Source organism: Mizuhopecten yessoensis, unplaced genomic scaffold (assembly GCF_002113885.1).
Source record: "Mizuhopecten yessoensis strain PY_sf001 unplaced genomic scaffold, ASM211388v2 scaffold8149, whole genome shotgun sequence".
Classification (NCBI taxonomy): Eukaryota; Metazoa; Mollusca; class Bivalvia; order Pectinida; family Pectinidae; genus Mizuhopecten; species Mizuhopecten yessoensis.
In genome coordinates this window covers 1067937-1087464 of record NW_018407403.1, presented here as the reverse complement: position 1 = coordinate 1087464, position 19528 = coordinate 1067937, and the positions used below count along the sequence as shown (strand labels likewise).

The window sequence follows — 19528 nt, the reverse complement described above, 5'->3', positions numbered from 1 at the left end:
GCCATCACAACAGTTATCCCTTGGAGGGCCTCATGGAAAAATCAAAATAACCAGTCACTTATCCCTTCCTTTCGCATCAACCACTGTATATTTATAGAAACACAAGTAAACTCTCTCCAATACACGCCCATTAACATATTAAACTAAGTTCATCTGTGTTCAAACTCGGACAAAGATACTAGCGAGCTTAATAGTTTTAGATATTTATTCATAACATAAACAGCGCTAGCATTTCTGTCGATTCCATTTCAGCTTAACCGGCTATCCGGAAGAATACATGCACCGTACTAACTGCTACGGCAGTTATTTTCTCCTTTGAATACTGCCCACCTGCAATAATGATTCCGTAACGTACTCCTTGCGCTATCTTTTGACCATTTGGCAACTTTTCGTTTCGTAGCTGACACGGTACAACACTTTTCTTTCGCTTACTTCACACGGCCAGTCATTTTGTTTACAAAGAAATGGTGTGCTATGCGCATGCGCTAGTAGAGGGAAATCCCTGAACAAAACGTTGGTCAGACAGGTAGAAATACCGATGATTTTCTTAGATTTAATCATTTTTATGAATCTATTTCAGCCAAATCCGATCGTTACTTTCCATAAGGAGTCTCATTTGATATGTTTACGTAGTATTTGAAAAAAAGACAAAAAATAAAGTTACTTCACCGTGATGCCCCTTTAACGCCATGTGGAATCAACCTAACATGAACTCGCAATGTTCCAAAATCACCCCAAAACAGACATGTTACTATACAAAGAAACATATCTATGCAGTTTACCACTTTCACATTACAGCGGTATAAAATCACAAATAATTGTCATTATAAAGAATGTGTCGTTATAACGAATGGCATTATAAAGAAAGTTGACCAAATATCAATGACCTTATATTGGATAATTACTTGGTACTTGACATGCATATATCTAGGTTGAATAATATCAAATTGTATTATGTAATTGATCAATGAAATTATTACAGTAAAATAATTTCACAATTAAATCCTATTCTTTTGCAGATACAAATTCTCCAACCTCATATCAAAACTAAGCAACAGCAAAAATACACTCAAAAATGTAACCGAGACGTTTCATGGGACAAGGGAGATAACTCTAGTGAAAAGTTTACAACACATATTTTATGAATTGTTTAAAATGATTTACACTGAGAAATCTCTATTAGACACTTAGCTATAACTGATCTCAACTACTTATTGGTTTGAATAACTATACAATCTGTTTATCTGACATTTTGCATGTAAATGTGTATAAAAATACCGGTAATACCATACGATGCCGGAGGGCTACAAATCTGATTTACAGCGTTATATGGGGAAAAACCGAAGCTACCGGTAGAGAAAAATGATGACCTTTCACCAAATTGTCAAGGAATACACATGCTCACACGTTAATAACAATTCAATGTTCATGATTAATACCTTGTTCTCCTGACCAAGTAGCTAAAATCGTTTTCGTTTTTCGTTGACATCGTTCGTTGCGGTAAAAACAGCATGGTTCTCTACCGGAAAGATGCATACCCACTCGCACATGCGCAACAGATACTTTCAAGTAAAAGATTAGCGGGAAATTCAAATTAAGCAAACCTGTATACAACTCATACCCATAATAGTCTATAAACGATTCAAAAAATGACATCTCACAAAATATAACAAATAAACATTGAAACTCTGACATTTACAAAGATAATTTAACTGTTTCAGACAGTTGAGTTTGACTTTAATCATGTATAGAGCTTAGTGATCAGAATAATTATAGATATATATTTTATCCATTTGCTAATCCTACTATATTTCATATCGAGTTGGTATTTTGTAGTATTCATTGCAGATTGCAATTTCTATTGATATTCATTGGCACTTGGTTCATTTCTGTTATTACCAAAACTACAGTAGGGATAAATAGACTTGATTTGTCTCCTACATATATCAGATAGTTTTGGTATCCAGGGTTCAGACATAGGTCTACCTTTATTGTAAATCATATTTATGAGAGAATTTGGAGAGAGTCTGTAGAATTGTTGTATCTGCCTCTGTATAATTTGATAATGGGTTTCCTTAATAAACGGTAACCGTATAGGTGTGCTAACACTTATCCGATGTTTTCTAGTTCTTCATCAGTTACTTAGATCTAGTCAGTCATTAGGTACTTGGTTTGGAAATACCATATAATTTCCCGGGGGCTTGTCATACTAAGCATTTAGTGACAGTTAAAAATAGCCGTGCTCTCTATGTAAAGGGTTGAGCCAGGGGCGAAGACCGTAACAATATATCTCCCAAGCGTATTGTTCTAAATCACGATAATTCATTGTTAGTTTACAGACCGAGTGTTCATTGTCTATTTGCTTTATCATACATTTATACATTTTTTTAATAATATGACATTCCCCGTAGATTTGGGGATATAGTAGGCCCGCTTTATAAGCCATTGCACGTAATCACGACAAATGTTGGCCCCTTCCAGAATGGGGCTTTTTTCTGTGTTCTGCCGAGGGGGACATTGAAGGAAAATTTAACAGGCGGAAGTTAAATAGCACGGGAAGTGATAAACATTTGATCAGAAGAAAGTTGTGAACAGCGAATAGTATAACTAGTCCGTTCGCATGGAGAAAGAACAACCACGTGGTCTGATATTTATTTTCTTAAATTTACTGTCTTGTTGCAGTACTTATGCAGTAATCTTAAAAAATCGGACTCTCTAACCCCCTTACCTCTCCCTCTCCTTCCCCTCTCACCCTCCACCTATCTCTCCCTCTTCCTTTTTTTTCATGTGTAAACATTACAAGGTCAGCACAATTAATACATGTACGATTTTAGATATTAAATATAAAATATTGATTAGCTATTTTTATGTTTAGAGAATATAAATACTTTTAAATGCAAATAACTCATATAGATAATGTTTGTACAATGTACGGAATTTCAAAAGGTAAATCTTGCAGGCGAATGTATCTGTCGGAACCCAGACACTATTTCAAGAAAACAGGTAGCCCTATCAAAACAAATGCCCATCGGGGTAATACAGTTTGGTTTTGGCTTTATTTTGTTAAAGATCATATTAACAGCTAATTATAATGTCAGTTAAGATCGTGCCTCAATGTGTGTTGTGTAAGAGTGCATGTGTGTATGTGCGCCGGATGCTGGCTCAGAAATACATTCTTTCATTAAGTTTATTAAATTGATAACGGGGTTGGGCATTAGGTACAAAATAACACTAATTAGTAAGTAGGGAAAAGGTTGACGGGATGGTATACATTATACCAAGAGCACACCTATTTTGGAATTGATACCTCAGTTATTTGTCAAGGAGATGTATTAGTGTTTAAACTCTATAGTACATCCTATTGTATTTTACCCCCTCCAGCACATACACGTATATGCACGCATACATTACACACATAAGGGCATTGCCTTATCTTGCCTTAGCTGATAATAGGACGCTAAATAAATCAACCCAAACCTTTTCTTTATCGAACCTGGGTGAAATAGATACTGACATAACTGTCAATAAGCAAATCTGTCTTCATGAAAAAAGCCACATGTACCCGTTACCATCCTCTTATGATTACAGTTAGTCAAAAAGGTAAGGTCATTGTGAAAACGAAAGTAGATTTATAGCTCCCGATTCCTGGTAAAAAGACATCTCGCTCGGTTATCTCGTTCACCAGGCGCCCTCCCTTTCGCGGTTCCGGTCAAACCGTTTTTATCTGTTTTTAAATGCAAGTTCTTTCTGGTATAAATCCAGGCGGACCTGCATCTGTTAATTCAGAACTAGCAATGCTTTGTCAATATTTGCCTGAAAGCAGCATTAGATTACTGAGTCCGTCCTTATTTTATGAACGAACANAAAGTACCGAAATACGTCGGTAAATACTATTTTCACGAGGTTGGATTGAGTGTCCACGGAGGAATGAGTGTCCAGGTAAGTGTTCGCGAGCCCGAGAATTCGTTAATCCATTTATTTTACTTCTGTCTTCGGATTCATAAATATTTTTAACTTACCTAAGTGTGTGCAAAATATCAGGTTGACCATAACAGTATAAAGTACCGAAATACGTCGATAAATACTATTTTCACGAGGGTGGATTGAGTGTCCACGGAGGAATGAGTGTCCAGGGAGGTGTTCGCGCGCCCGGGAATTCGTTAATCGATATTTTTTACATCTGTCTTCGGATTCATAAATATGTTCAACTTACCTAACTTTGTGCAAAATGTCAGGTCGATCATAACAGTAGAATGTATCGAAATTTATCGTTAATTATATGCCTACGATAACAGCTAAGAGTTGTACATGTAGTTATATACGAGTTACTTCCCTTCCAAAGCATTCTCTGCCTATTTTGATAGCCGTTACTAAAGGTATTTAATTTTGTAATACTTGTTAATTTCGTGATATATTTATATTCATAGTACTTACAACAATGTGTAATAAAATGTCTGTTGCTGTATAATACACCTACGACCATCAACGTATATTGTTTGGTTTCAACAAATGTTATTGTGTTAACAAAAGGATTAGACAACAGGCAGTGCCTATACAAGTCTTCTCCTGAACCGGTACAACATATATACATTTACACTGAATAATAAGGTATATTTACAAAATTGTTGATAATTAATTACTTATTGAGATTCTTGACATATTTCACAGAAATCAAGCCTGAAATAAGAACAATTCGGGCAGAAAAAGAAACAAGAATAACTGCCATCTTGAATAAGATTGTCGGTAAATTTATAGAAGTTTAAGTCACTTGCTTTGTGCCTGATTTGACAAAGTATTATATTAAGATTACTAGGATTGCACTGTTTAATGATCAAAGATTAAAGATCTTATACATTAGAATTTATTTATGTTTATGACGTCTTTAATTTAATTTTTCCATATTTACCTCAAGATATAGTATATAGATGAGATGTCCCACTTTTTAACCCCGATATAGTTTCCGTAGCTATCAAATGGTTCAGTAATTACAGATAATATCACCATACCAAAGCACAGGTCTTATATAACAATAAAATAACGTTTCCAATTATTTACTATCGATTTTATATTTTTAAGCATTCTCAATATGTTGAGTCTAATACAAGTTTTACTAAAAATAACATGAATATAATCCCCCCCATGTACCTTTAGACTTCAAAAGTAACCCTAATTGTTTGATGGCTTATTTCATCAGGTAATAATTTATGACTAAAGACAAGAGGGGCGTGCTTTCTATTCCTTCTATACACTGTAAAACGTATATACGTATTCAGATTGTAGGGAGTACATATGTCAATAAATATTAACAATATAATTGTAAATCATTTATTACGATTAGTCACGTCATTGCAAGAGACTTTTCAAAGACTATCTTAAATTTGTATGGCCATTTTATATTGTTGGGTTGGGGAAGCGTGTTTTCGAGACATTCAATGACACTTTTTTGGAAAATTGTTTGGCCCTAAAAAGGGCCGTTTTAATCTGAGAAGATGCCTAATTCATCTGACTGCAGAACAGGGCTAGCTTTAGTTGTCTGGAGTACCGGGTCTCCAAAGTCTGTGTAAGGTGGACGCCGTCCTTGAAGGCAGTAGCTGTGAGTTGTTGTAAACCGCGCAGTTTCCAAAATGTGACGTTACTTTCTGTTTGGAATAGTTGGCATAGACGCTTGTTTATTCTGGTTCTTTGAAGTTCATATGTTTCTGGTGACATGTGCCGCGGTCTGTATCGCTGGAAAAGGTTTACCAACTACCACCTGGCATCCTTTCTCTTCAAAGCTGATGTGGGCCGATGTCGTTTCCTCCAATCTGTAGGAAAACCCGGCCGACATCAAGATCACGGATCTCCTTCGATAGTAGAAGTGTCCTTGTTGTTGCCCCACGGAATCCTAGCAGATGGACATCGTCTGATTGCAGGAGAGGGTTTCCAGCCATCCTGGCAATGCAACTGTGTCCAACGATTGCGAAACGCTTGATGATGTTTACAGGTTTACTTGTTGATTTACTTGAAAGAGAGAATTGTGTCGTTCGGTGGTTAAAGGTGGTTTTTTGGCGATTTCGGCGTGGCCCATCTTCACCAGTCGCTGCATCTGGGTTTGTTGTTCCTCACTAATGTTTTTGTTTCGTGGGAGGGCGATCGAAAGGGGCCAAGAAGGCTTATAATAGTAATAAGGTATACAAATTATTCGATAGTATTGTAAAATAAAATTTCAGGAAAATGTTTTTTTTGTTTTTGTTTTTTTGTGTGTATTATTTGAAAGTGCAATTATTGTGTATTTTAATGTTCTAATAGGGAGGTATATGTTGTGTTTGTTATGTACCCCGGGTCTCAGACAACCAGTTACACCCGGCAGTAGAGAAACGTCTCTGCTTCCGTGAGGTACAGTGCATTGTTTCTTTTACCGGGCTTGGCCAGAGGCTGAGATTATCCGGGGGGTCCCTACGGTGTATGCGAGTTTTTACTTTTATTCTAGTGAGTGTGCATTTAAATAGTAAAATAAAGAATTATATTGCTGTTAGGTAAATATATGATTTAGTAAAATGTATAAATTGGCAGTTAGAAAGAGATAGAAAGAAAAAACTTTTGAGAGGGGTGTAAAAGTTTCATAATTGGTAAATATATATATATGTATATATGTTTATAAATAGGAGATATATATTAGTATTATTTTGCCGTCAAAGTTGTTTATTTAAACATACTTATAGAGGATAAGTAATGTCTGAGGGTACCATTATGTTTAGAATTTACGTAATTAATTACGTATATTATTGAGTAATTTAAAAAGTTAAAAGGTTAAAAGATGATATTTGTAAACAATGTCATATATATATAATTTCTGCTAGCTGGACAAGCCCTGTTCTCTAGCCTTTATATCTGCTTATAGATTATTTCCTGATTCTGTCAGTGTGTCGACAGAGGAAATTCTATTACTTGAATTAAAAGATGAGATGAAAGGTAGTTTGATGGGTGATGGTGGGGGATGAAGTAGTTTCACAATAGTGATTTAAAAAATGAAAAATAATTACTGTAGATGCAAAAAAAAAAAAACAAGAGAAAAAAAGAAAAAGAAGAGATCAGTTGTGATCATTACATAGTTATATTACTTTACAGTACAGTAAAGGTTTATATAACTGTTTCCCTGCCACGGGAACAGTTACCATATATATATGTTTTATATTATAAAAGAAAAAAGTTTTCCTCATACCCAAAGGGTTTGAGGTATAAAATTTACCAGGCGGGTAATACCCTTTAGTGTCCTGGTCGGTACTTTTAACGAGATATAAACTCTCTCGTTCCACTTCCAGATTTGTGGGAGAGTTTATTTCAAGAATTAAAAAAAGTATGTTTATTTTATCCAAAAAAGAATAATTGTTTAGTCAAAAAGGTTTTTAAAAACAAAAATTACAAACTGATTCAAGGGGTGTTAATGTTAGAAAGAAAAATATTCCTTGAACGTATAGTGTCAGTATTTTATCACGGAATTAGATTAGATGTTATCTAAGTCCATGGTTTTATGGAGATACTTGTAAGGTAAACAATGACAACTACAGTGTATAAACCTAGAATACGACAATGTGTTCCTAGCTAGACTATGGAGGAGAGTACGGGAGAGAAAATTGTAAACAAAGAACGGTAGTGAGTTCATATTGTGTTTATATTAGATGAAAGCCTTGGACATTATGTATGGAAGGGGATCACCGCCATAATTATTTTTTATATAATTAGTTACTTCTGGTTATGAATCTAATTCTATGTACATTTGTATTATTTCCCTAGTTGATAAGTTATATAATTAGTTACTTCTGGTTTTGAATCTAATTCTATGTACATTTGTATTATTTCCCTAGTTGATAAGTTATAGAATTAGTTACTTCTGGTTTGGAATCTAATTCTATGTTCATTTGTATTAATTCCCTAGTTGATAAGTGTCTTTTTCCATTCTATGTTCATTTGTGTTGATGCACTCGTTTACAAATCTATCGCGTAATCGTTCCATGCTATGCTAGTTTTCATTCCATGCCATGCTAGTTTTACCGATCGCGATTTCGTGTTAGCTTGTAGTATTAAATCCATTCCAGATTTACGTGATGTATATATATATATACTCAGTAGATCTGAAGCTTTCGTCATTTTTGTAAAAACAGAAATTCGAAACAAACTTTTAATTCAGAAATAGCTAGCTAGTCAACTAGTAAACGAGTAAGCCAGCAGTTGAAATACGAGAGGTTTCCTCATTATGACGACAAGCTGCGCTGCGATCGTCTTAAATATACACGGACCGCTCCCCAACCGCATCCGGATCACCGTACGGACGCAATGTCGTTATTTGTTTACGTTTTGACTATTGTATTTTTAAGGTTCTTATATTCATTACTGCATAAATTAAATATATGTTCAAGAACATATTAATGACGCCGTCAATATTGATGTAGACTGGGACAGTGCGAGAAACATTTTAAGGGCCTGCACAAGAAGAACAATTAGACTTGCTCAAGTCCAGAAAATAATCACATAAACTAAATGCGAGTCTAATATTGACAGAGCGTAGAGCTTTTCTTCCACACTCCAATACACACATTTAAGACAAAAGTGAGAAAAAATAAGCAAAAGGAATTGTATCATAAGATAATGTATTCATACATCTATGTAGGTTAAATGTTGCTAGTAACTTAACAATCTCTCACCTCCTATATTATTGACAATCTCACCCCACCACCACCCCGATTACAATTTATTCTTTATCACCTGTACTGTGCATGTCTTATTCTTATATATACGTTTTAACTTAAGTTTGGAGAAGAGTTTGAAGTGGCTTTTGGGGCAAGATTACCATAGGTCAAAGAAAAGAGAAGAATATGAACCAACTTCCTCCACCTAACAAGTTATTTTTAGAGTCAATCAGAGTAAACTATTATGTGTTTTTTTTCCATACCAATGAAACAGGATTTTTTGATAAGAATGTTCAATTGAATCAAAATCATACATACTTTCAAACCCAACAAAAACGTGCTGTCATCAATATCAACTGCTTCATAGACAAGTCCATGTCAAAATTTAGTAAATTCACAGACTTAATTCTGTAGTAAATTATACAATTGTGAATGGTTATATATTTCTAACAGAATAATTCAAATCAAATAAATAACCTTTAATTGCTCTAATATAATGACAAATATATTTAGTTTGCAACACTGAACATTTTTTTAAAGTTAATATCTATGCAGCATTTACAATTACCCCGATATGCAATTCCCTTTTAAGGTTAAAGTTTATTTATGTGGCAGGGTTCAATTGAACATAAGATTAAGGTTGCCTTCTAGCTTCGAGCTAGAGTTAATTTTCCTTAAGCTCAGTGGTAGAGCGTCCGACTAGGAACCTGGAGATCGAGAGTTCTGATTTACGCATTGTATGACTTACTCAATGCTTGTCAAGTCATCTTTTAATTTATGCTATATTAGCATATATTCGGTCAATTCTTAACTCAAGCCATATTGGCATTTATGTAAATACTGAATCATAGTTTCTCAATTTGTGAGCATGTGGCATGAATCTTTTGTGCAGCATCAATTTAATATAGATTTTTATTTATACTTTGTTCTGTACGTGCCAAGTTTTTAATTACTGCATGCTGTGAATTTCTTGTCTGTGTGTGTATAAACCTTGCTATATGCCTGTTTGTTTTCTGCATGTTGTCTTATATATCCTGTTTTTATACCTTTGTTTGTCGTAATAATAGCGCTACAGAGCTAATGTTCCCATTACAACATATACGACTCTAAATAAAAGTTCTTGTAACTTGTATCTGTAAAGTCAACATATTAAAACTAGGGCTGTAACGATACACCGCGGTGCACCGAAAACCGCGCTGAATTGCTTTGATTCGGTTTACGGTATTTTTTTCCGTGTTTCGGTTCGGTTCGGTTTTTAGTATTACCTGACTTCCGGAATTTAACCATACATGTGTAACGTAAACATTTATCCTCCAGCGTCACCTACGATGATAATAAAGATTTTGAAGGGTTTGACATGGTTGATGTTGAAATACTTCGGTGTAACATAATATGTAACTTTCCAATGAACAGATTTGTGCCCTACGCAAACAGGTAAATATCGGCGGACCGAGGCGTTGCACATGTCGTCTGCAGGTGAAGCCGAATTGAACATTAACATTGATAAGTTTTGAGCCGATTGATTTCTTCAAACTATATTATATATATCGATGATTTAATCATAAACTAGACCGCAGCTAATATCTATACTATATGCCGACTGTGACAGTAAATATATCGAATGACGACTTGAAACCTGTAGCAAATCACATGCAATTCTTGATGAAATACCTGATCTTTTTACCTGATAATCGCCGTGTAAATGTACAGCGTCCTATGTCATAAATGAAGTTTATTATCTCTGATATCATTTGCCAATCACATTTGCTGATTTTTTTTTTTTTTAAATGATCTTTCTGGTGCTTAAATCCGATTAATTGAAAGTTTCACCATTTCTTACCTTTATTACCACCTGTACAGGTAAATACTGAAGCAACTTTAGAATTGAAAACGTTAATGTAAACTAGAGACAATAACGAACAATTTTCCTATCACTTTTATTCACATATAACATATTTTTCAAGTTATGCACATTTGAAAAATCAAGTAAATTAATTCATATTTCAATAATTAATTCAGCAGTGGTGTCCCTTTACATAGAAATCAATGTAGCAGCATAAAGGGTTAAAAAAAACCTCCTGCTTCCTTTCGCTCGCCTGTTTGGCAGTATTTTGGATTCCTGCTAAATGTCCCCGATGGAAAATCACTCTCCACTTGCCGCATATGTTTCGTAGATTTAAGTTACAAGTCAGGGAACACATCAAACATGGCGACGCATTTGAAGAGGAAGCATAACATTTCGTCATCCTGTATCGTATCAAAATGTATCGTATCGTGGGTAGATATCGTGAAGCGTATCGTATCGTGGCATAGGTGTATCGTTACAGCCCTACTTAAAACAGTCAATGAATGACAAAAAAGATATTTACGAAAAAAAAAAGCAATTGATTCGTATTTATATTCATTAATTAACGTCACAATTAACACAAATAAAAACAGAAAGAACTTCTAGTGTAAAACTTTTCAAATCGGAAATGAAAGTTTGCAGGATTTACACAGATCACTGTATTGTAGCGTACACGTATGTGATGTTTTTAACGAGTACACGCCAATTTGTTAACCAAGAAACATATCAACATTTATAGATGTTCCTATAATCCCTCGTTTAATTATGAGTGCCGTACAAGTTCCTGTAAAAACACGAACCGACGAACCAGTCCTAGGTTGTGATCTTAACTGTGGAGCCTATTTACGCATGACAAGTAGTGTAATCCTTAGGGTGAGTTATACTGTTCATAGTGAATGAATTATTTGTGATAACTGTTAACTTGTCGTATTACAACATACTGTCCTTCAGTGTAACCGATGGCAATATCGACACGTAATCTATAGTGTGCACCAATTGTAAATGAACAATTACAGCTGTATGAGTGTGATAATTATGAAGCCATTTATTGAGAATTATTGTCAAAATGTTATTCGGTAATCAATCTTAGATTATTTTCTCATGGCTTTATACATGGCGAGAAAACTGAATGTTTGTACCAATACATTTTAGACAAATGCCTTTGTGACATGGACAACGAATAAATGGAAAATGGACATGATACACAGTTGTATGTGTTTATTTCTACATGCGACATATATGTATAAACTAATAAATAAAAGATTTGCGAATCATTAGAAACTTCGAAATATGCGATATTTAAAAGTAAGACTTACGACGTTTGGACCATTTTTCTCTTTGGGATAAAGTTTTTCGAGTTTTCATTCTCGGAATTATCAGAATTTTTATAACTTAGATTCAAAAAGCGTTTTGGCCGGGACCGGTGAAATACTTCGAATTAAACGGGGTCTTCGAGTTATACGAGTTCCAGATAACGAGGTTCAAATGTAGTTGGAAATGACAGTGAGATCAACCGAAAGCCAGGTAAAATTGAAAAAAATGACATGATAGAGGCTAAATGACCCCACCGTGATCCGATGAAAGAAACAATATCAAGGCAACAGAAGGAAATTCACGACCTTAGCCGACAGTTGGATCAGGGCAGCAGTTTTTACGGGAGCTAGACTAGAAATACATATCTAAGAAATATAACCTGGTATTCAACAATCGTGGTGGCGAAAGTAGATTATTTTTGTTTTTGTTTTGTGTTTTGGTCTTAGTATTGAACATTTGCCCAAGTGGGAAAGGCAATGGCAAAGTTAAATGCCCTGCTTAACGTTCAGCAGTGACGCTTATCGCAAGCACGGCGTTAGTTGTTGATAGGACTTTCAACCCGATAAAACTAAACGAAACCCGCTTGGGAGCATGCGAATAAATACTTAAAATCATTCTCCAGTGGATTGGAGGGTTTTTAACATCTTTTGTAGAGTTGGTCGTACAGAGTGTAATGTCCTATCATAAGCTAAGGTCATTAAAGCACGTGAGCCAAGGAGACAGGGTAGGTTGGTGTAAGTACACATACACAACACACATCGAGGCCGGTCCAGAAATGACCTTGGCTGTTGATAGGACGTTAAACAAAATAAAACCAAACAAATCATAGTAATTAGTGATAGAGTAATCGCGTAAAAAATCTACAAACTGAAAACGTCGTGAAATCGATAAAAATGTATAGCTTCGATAATATGAAGATTTCAACAAGACCTTATATTACTGTAAGCATTATACTTACAGTCGAATGTATATTACCCGAATAACTTACGGTTAAACTCGCTTTTTCAAGAAGATTTCATAAGAGGAGTTTCTGCTAGCAGAATCATGATTTCTCACAAGATAACATTCATATCTATAACACAGGTGCTCGAGTCGAAGAAACCTTGCCCTTTTAAAACATCTTTTAATAAAGTCAACATTTCGCACCCGAGCAAACCAATGGAATGTATATAGTTCCCACTTACAACTGCATTTATGACCCCGTGATCTTAAGCATACGAATTTTCATGTTGCAGAAATATTGCCCTCCGCGCCAAAATGGAAGACACTATTCTGCAAGAACGAACGCAAATGATAGATCAGCCGAAGGAAACAGTTGTACCGAGTGCGCGCGAGACGGAAGACGCTATTCTGCAAGAGCGAACGGACCTGATAGCTCAGCTAAAGGAAACAGTTGGACCCAGTGGAATTGGGAACGGAAGTCCACCCCTTAATATAGTCTTCGTCGGGGCTCCCGGATGTGGAAAATCCTCCTTCATAAATTCTTTCGCAGCCTCCGTTGCAGATGAATGCTGGCGAGAATACGCCTGCAGTGGAAGGCGGGGAGGTGGAGTGACTCACCAGAATACTGTCAGAATTCAAAGGTCCATATTTTTTCTATAAATAACAAGCGCTAAAGGGGGGCAAATCTTCATTCAGGCAAGTTTAGTCCTCCTGTTGAAATGTTGATCTACACAAACTAAGGTTAAGATCTCTTATATCTGATGCTAAAGGAGAAGGGTCTCAAATATGGAGCTTCACAGTTAGAAAGAAAGAAACATAGAGATCCCAAATATCGCAATGGGTGCAGCAGATTAATTTTGGTTGCTTTTGTGTCCTAAGGTACAGTTCACAAAAGCGAATACCCAATTATGCAGGGGGTTCCGACATCAATCGCCTCGTACGATCATGCAGTGGTGGACAAGTGTATTCTTTCCCAGACTTGCAGGTATTGTACGCAATTTATCTTGCGAAAACCAGAACGGACGGACGATTCCCAGACCATAACACGTCCCCGGACGTTTGGTTTTGGTTTGGTTTAATTTTTTAACGTTCTATTAACAGCTAAGGTCATTTTAGGACGTGCCTCCATGTGTGTAGCGTATGTGTGCTTGCGTGTGTGTATGCAGGAGATATGGTATGTTGTCTGTTCTTGCTTCCTTGTGATCGCGCAGATCTGATGTCGACTTGATAGTGCTATTTCACCGTTCACATTATACTGACAACGGGTGAACCAGTTGTTACCAATTGCCCCTAATGCTGAATGTTAATCAGGGATAACAACTTACATTTTGAAGGACTTTTGTATTTCTCGGTCTGGATACAGAACCCATTGCCTTCCTCACCTGGGCGAATGCTCAACATTAAAGCAAGAAGTGAGGTAAATAGATGTAGAAAAAAAGATAAAGTTCCCAAATGTTGCAATGGGTGCNAAAAAAAAATATGCTTAGTAGGTGTTGTTGTTCAGGGTTAAATGTCCTATCAACAGCTACGGTAATTAAAGGAAGTGCCTCCATGTGTGCCGGAATTTATCAAAAGTGTTACAGCTTAATTATCAGTGGTAAGATGCACATTGTACGAATAAATACAGTAGACAATAGGTCAGATTGTTATTTATCCCACCCTTCACAAGTGTGTCTCCCGTTTTAGCCAGGAAAGATCAGCTTGTCACCCCCTAGGGGGAGATATCCTCGTGCCGATTAACACGTGTTCAATTGTGACGTCATTAAAATGCGTCATCGGTAATTGTGACGTCATCAAAAGAAGTAAATAACGATATGCATACCCCAAATGTGGTTTTGTTTACAAACATGGCAGACTACTGTCGGTGGAGATGTGACTGAAATAATAGGATGAGAGAACAAAAATCATCCCCACCTTGAAGGTGTAGCAGAGAAATCTCCAACCCTCGGGGTGATTGTTTTGGTTGTCTAAACCGAGGGTTAGACAACTAAAAAACATCACCCCTCGAGTTGCAGATTCTATTAGTCAACTTGCATCATTCACAAAGTACAAAATGAGGAAAGAGTCACTTATTCTTGTATTGATGTGTAATTGTTAAAAGTATCTTGACTGAAATTTTGTCTTCAATGATATTCGAATGAACGAAATGCCATTTTGCTTCCCATGCTTTGACATCAGTTTATATTGGTTTCTTCATGCAGTACAAAATGCTGATCAGTGAGTGCCATATATGGTAAACAATCCATGCACAATTTTTGAAATAGTATTTTTTGTTTTGTGAAAGTTGACAGACGAACGATGGACGCCACCCCAGTAATGTTTTTTTCTTTATTTTGTCTGTAGTGTTGTAGCTACCAACTATGGAACGTCGCCTAGTGTAAGGGACTATTCCCTGCCAACTCTGATTGACCTGACGGGGTTTGAAAACCAAGACGAAGAAATCACAAAGGAGGTTCTCCGACTGATATTTTACGGTAAATTAAGGAACGCAAGTAACTTAAACTCAGTTTACAGATTTGGAAAGACCTTCGGTGTCTGGGCACTGCGTTTATGGTATGGCGTGTTATGCACAGAAAACCATTTCAAGGTTGATCGTGTGGTTATAGTGGCCTCGGCGAACGAGGAGGTGCCGGAAGGGCTTTTCAATGGTGTTATGGAGGTAGTCCGGCCCACGGACGACGTCTACAATAGAGGTGAGTAAATTAGCGCTTTAGTTTAACCCTTTCGCCGCTATAGACCAACATAGACTCATCCATATCAATGCATGGTAGAGTTTACTAAAGTTACAGGGGTGAAAGGGTGAAAGGATATTTTTTCCCGATTCCAGTCATTTTATAAAAAAAACAAAAAAACTTTTAAATGCACGCTACCATTCTAATTCGTTTATTTGTCTTTCTATCTTTATACATGAGAGTTATAAAAAAAATCTCCAGGCCATATCATCGGTTTCGTTTTCATTTTGTCACCCCACCGTGGTCCGTCCTTCAATTTTTCTTTTAGAATACTACTTGTGATGAACAGCTTAGTGCGTTTTTAATAAATCTGGCTTGGAGTATCCTTTGGCAAAATATATTTTTTATACATGTTTGATTCTGGCGGTCGTCTAACGTTAATCGAGTCAGGCCGGGACATACCAAAGTCCTTAAAATTTGTAGTTGTTATTCCCTGCTTAGCGTTCAGCATTTAGGGGAATGGCAACAACTGGTTCACTTTGAATCTCTGAATTCCTTCTTCGGTAAGAAGGCATTTCAACTAAGTTAGTCTAGATCGATCCTTTAGCAAAGAAGGCTTAATTGTATGTAAATGGATGCTGTGAAACAGGGGCGTTTCCTTTACGGCCTATTAACACAGGCTAAGTAATTAGGGCTAACAAATTGTCAACAAAAATAATAGCAAAATATAAACATCAAAATAAATTTGAGGTAAAAGACTAACGTTAATTGAATAATGAAAGTGGCTATGATGACTCATATTTTATTTAAAAGACAAACAGCTTTCAGTTGGCCTAATAGTGTACGGACAGGTGTTTTTTTCAAAAAATATTTAAGACGTTATTACAGAAATGTTCTCGAGTTGAAAGAAGGTCGCCAAAATCTTATATAAAATCTTATACTGTAAATGGTTCCTGACACGCTATGCATTGAGGCTGGTCTTCATGCGTCGGTAAATAACTTTGGGTTATGTATGAATGACCCATCCGGAGACGGTTAAAGACCATCTGGTTTCGGCGCCTCTCTCTGTACACCCCTGCAGGTCGGGGATCGAGAAAAGTTTCCCATTGCAAGTTTCGTAAGAGGCGACAACTTTGTGGAACCCCGGCAGAGTTGGAGAATTGCCTTTGTGCCCTCTACTAGGGGACACAAAAGCGACCCATTGCAACATTTGGGAACTTTATCTTTCTTTCTAAATCTATTTACTTTTTATTACCAAGCGCATTGCTTGGCAACACCTCAAACAAGAGGCACATGGGCATTAGCGGTCACCTGCATTATATTAAAGGTAGTGGTAGCTCAATTTCATTGTTGAGATGTGATGTTGAAATCAACATGTAAACTAAGTGAAATACAATACTTGTCATGTCATCAAAGGATAGGAATTTTAAAAATATTGGTTAATTTTTCATTTAGGGCCCCGCCCTGGCCCCTCGGGTTGGGAAAGGAATCCTAATTTTACATTTTGATGCCATTTAACCTCCAAGAATAATTCTCACCAAGTAAGAATAATTTCCTACAGAAGTTTTTCAAAATATACCCAAAAGTGTTAATTCCCGATATAAACTATAGTAAACTTTACCCCATCCTCAAGGGAAAACGGATTTCCCGGGGTCCTGAAATTTACAATTTAAATGAAGCGCCTGACGATCTTTCCATCCATGCACAGAATATGACTGTAGTACCTCTGAGTCTGGAGAAGAGGATTTTTAAAATATTGGTTAATTTTCCCTTTGGGGCTCCGCCCTGGCCCCTGGCGTTTGGGTAGGAATCCTAATTTTACATTTTGATGCCATCTTCCTCCAAGGATAATTCTCACCAAGTAAGAATAATTTCCTACTGAAAAATGTCAAAATATACCCAAAAGTGTTAATTCCCAATATAAACTATAGTAAACTTTACCCCCTCCCCGAGGGAAAACGGATTTCCCGGGGTCCTGAAATTTACAATTAAAATGAAGCGCCTGACGATCTTTCCATCCATGCACAGAATATGACTGTAGTACCTCTGAGTCTGGAGAAGAGGATTTTTTAAAATATTGGTTAATTTTCCATTTGGGGCCCCGCCCTGGCCCCAGTGGTTGGGGTAGGAATCCCAATTTTACAATTTTGTAGCCGCATCTACCAAGGATAATTCTGACCAAGTTTCATGCACTGGTTCTTGAGAAAATGTCGAAAATGTAAAAAGTCTACGCACGACGGACGGAAAGCGATCATTTTGTTCATGTCTGTTTATACGTTCTACCCTAGTAACGCCATATTGCGCTTTGGAAGCCAGAAAGCTGATGTGAAAATGCATGAATTGATAAAATAGGACTTTTTGATTATTAACTTACTAAATTAATATGATTAAAATTCTGTTTAGAAATTCCTGTCTTTGGAGTGATGACAGGGATCGACGTTATCGACGAATCTCATACAGAAGTGTTTGAGGAGAGAAAAATCAACTTCATGAACTCGTTGGCTCTGGTTGGCGCTGGCCATAGATTTCTGCAGTGTGTGAATTACTGCGATGAAGTTGACCCAACAAGGAAGCGAATATGCCAAACTTTACCGCATATTGACGTCCCTATCCTAAAATTCATGAACGTGGCAAGTATAATGAACTACAGTTTAGTTTGGTTTTGTAGGTTAATTTAAGGACATGCTTCCATGTATGTTTTGGATGCATGAATGTGTGCCGGAGGCAGGGTATATTTGATACTTTTCAATATGGTTTTCTTCAATTTTGGGAGTTTTATATTTATTCATGAATGTTTTACGCATGCCAGGAACCTTTTTTACTTGTCCACGCAAACGCAATGCATTCTTGGTATAAAAAATATGTATTTGACTTCGGTTTAATTTAAGTCATTTAAGGACGTGCTTCAATGAATGTAATACATGCGTGTGTATTTAGGTGCATTTACCTACCTGTGATGGCGTGATCAGATGCTGACTTTCTGTATGTAGAGTCCTCACTGACAAAAGTCTTGTTTTTTTGTTTAAAAAAGGTATGTGGACGGCATTATGGCGTCGTCAACTCGGAGGAAAGCTATCGTGATGTCTTGCGATTACAACTGAGACACCAGATACGGTGTTGGGTTGTGAATCTTTGCAAACGTGTCGCGACATCATTCACTAACTCTACAAGAGGTCCAGTGGTTCCAGCCAACCCTCCAGGTGTTGACATGATCACCATTCTACTCTGTGTTTTTGTATGCCTTTTGTTTTGTGTAGTATTTTCTATTGTATTTCTGTAGTTGGTGAAATCTTTCCCATTGAAAACGTTTGCAACTGTTGCTGCGATATCAGAGGCAGTATGTGACAACTTAACTGCAAAGTGAGTCATCGGTTTTTAAAATTGTCTTTACAAACTTACAATATGAAAGCATTCTTAGCAGTGATCTTGATTCACTAAGATTATTTTAACTGAATCATCTATAAAATGTATCAAATAGATTTGAGATTTTTGTTAAACTTACCATCGATTATGAAATTTCAAATTATTCCGACCATTAGTAGGCCTAATAGGTCGTACATTTGTAGTTATTGGTATGTCTGTTAGAATATGTAGTAATGTGTTTCACAGCTTAAGCACATAGCTCAGGCGCGGGTTTAGGATACAGGGGTTGCGGATGGGAGGGTAAACGTGGATGTTTTTGTATGGGATCTGGCAACGAAACTTTGCTTTATACAGCCTCGATTAGGAATCAAGAGGACATGGTTTCGTAAAAAAAAAAGAATGAGTCAATTAATAAACATATATATATATATCACCTGATCACAAAATATTGAATTAGGTCGGTAAGTGTGGGATTTCCCCAATATCAGATGTAACTTTGATAAATCCTAGACTAATATTTTGTATAACACTTGTTATTGTTTATCGCTGCTACAATTGTGTTATATGTGCTATTATTAAGTAATTTGCAGTATGATTTATCTGAAGGAGTTCCATTTCCTCTGCCAAGCTTTTCATAAGTCATCTTGTTTTAGCATGTGACCAAAACATATCAGAAATATCCTCCGCCATTGTAATATTGTAATTCTACTTGAACATGAAAGCTT

The 19528-nt window shown here is 36.4% G+C and overlaps 2 protein-coding genes across 3 annotated transcripts in view; one reads left to right on the top strand and one right to left on the bottom strand.

Moving 5' to 3' along the window:
* Positions 1-5930, bottom strand: part of LOC110455167 — a 28120-nt gene extending 22190 nt beyond the window's left edge. Inside the window, exon 1 of the mRNA XM_021505139.1 lies at positions 5826-5930. Within this exon, the coding sequence (XP_021360814.1) occupies positions 5826-5930 (105 nt within the window). The remainder of the gene's footprint in view (positions 1-5825) is intronic.
* Positions 5931-13065: 7135 nt separating this feature from the next.
* Positions 13066-18803, top strand: LOC110455179. 2 transcript variants are annotated; one of them, XM_021505157.1, is made up of 4 exons: positions 13066-13409; positions 15112-15242; positions 17844-18070; positions 18472-18803. In XM_021505157.1, exons 1-4 carry the CDS (start codon positions 13084-13086, stop codon positions 18718-18720), a joined length of 933 nt encoding a protein of 310 aa, XP_021360832.1. In that variant the 5' UTR covers positions 13066-13083; the 3' UTR covers positions 18721-18803. The 2 variants fall into 2 exon arrangements, with proteins under 2 accessions (XP_021360832.1, XP_021360831.1); XM_021505156.1 differs by having other exon boundaries at positions 15112-15461.
* Positions 18804-19528: the final 725 nt, after the last annotated feature.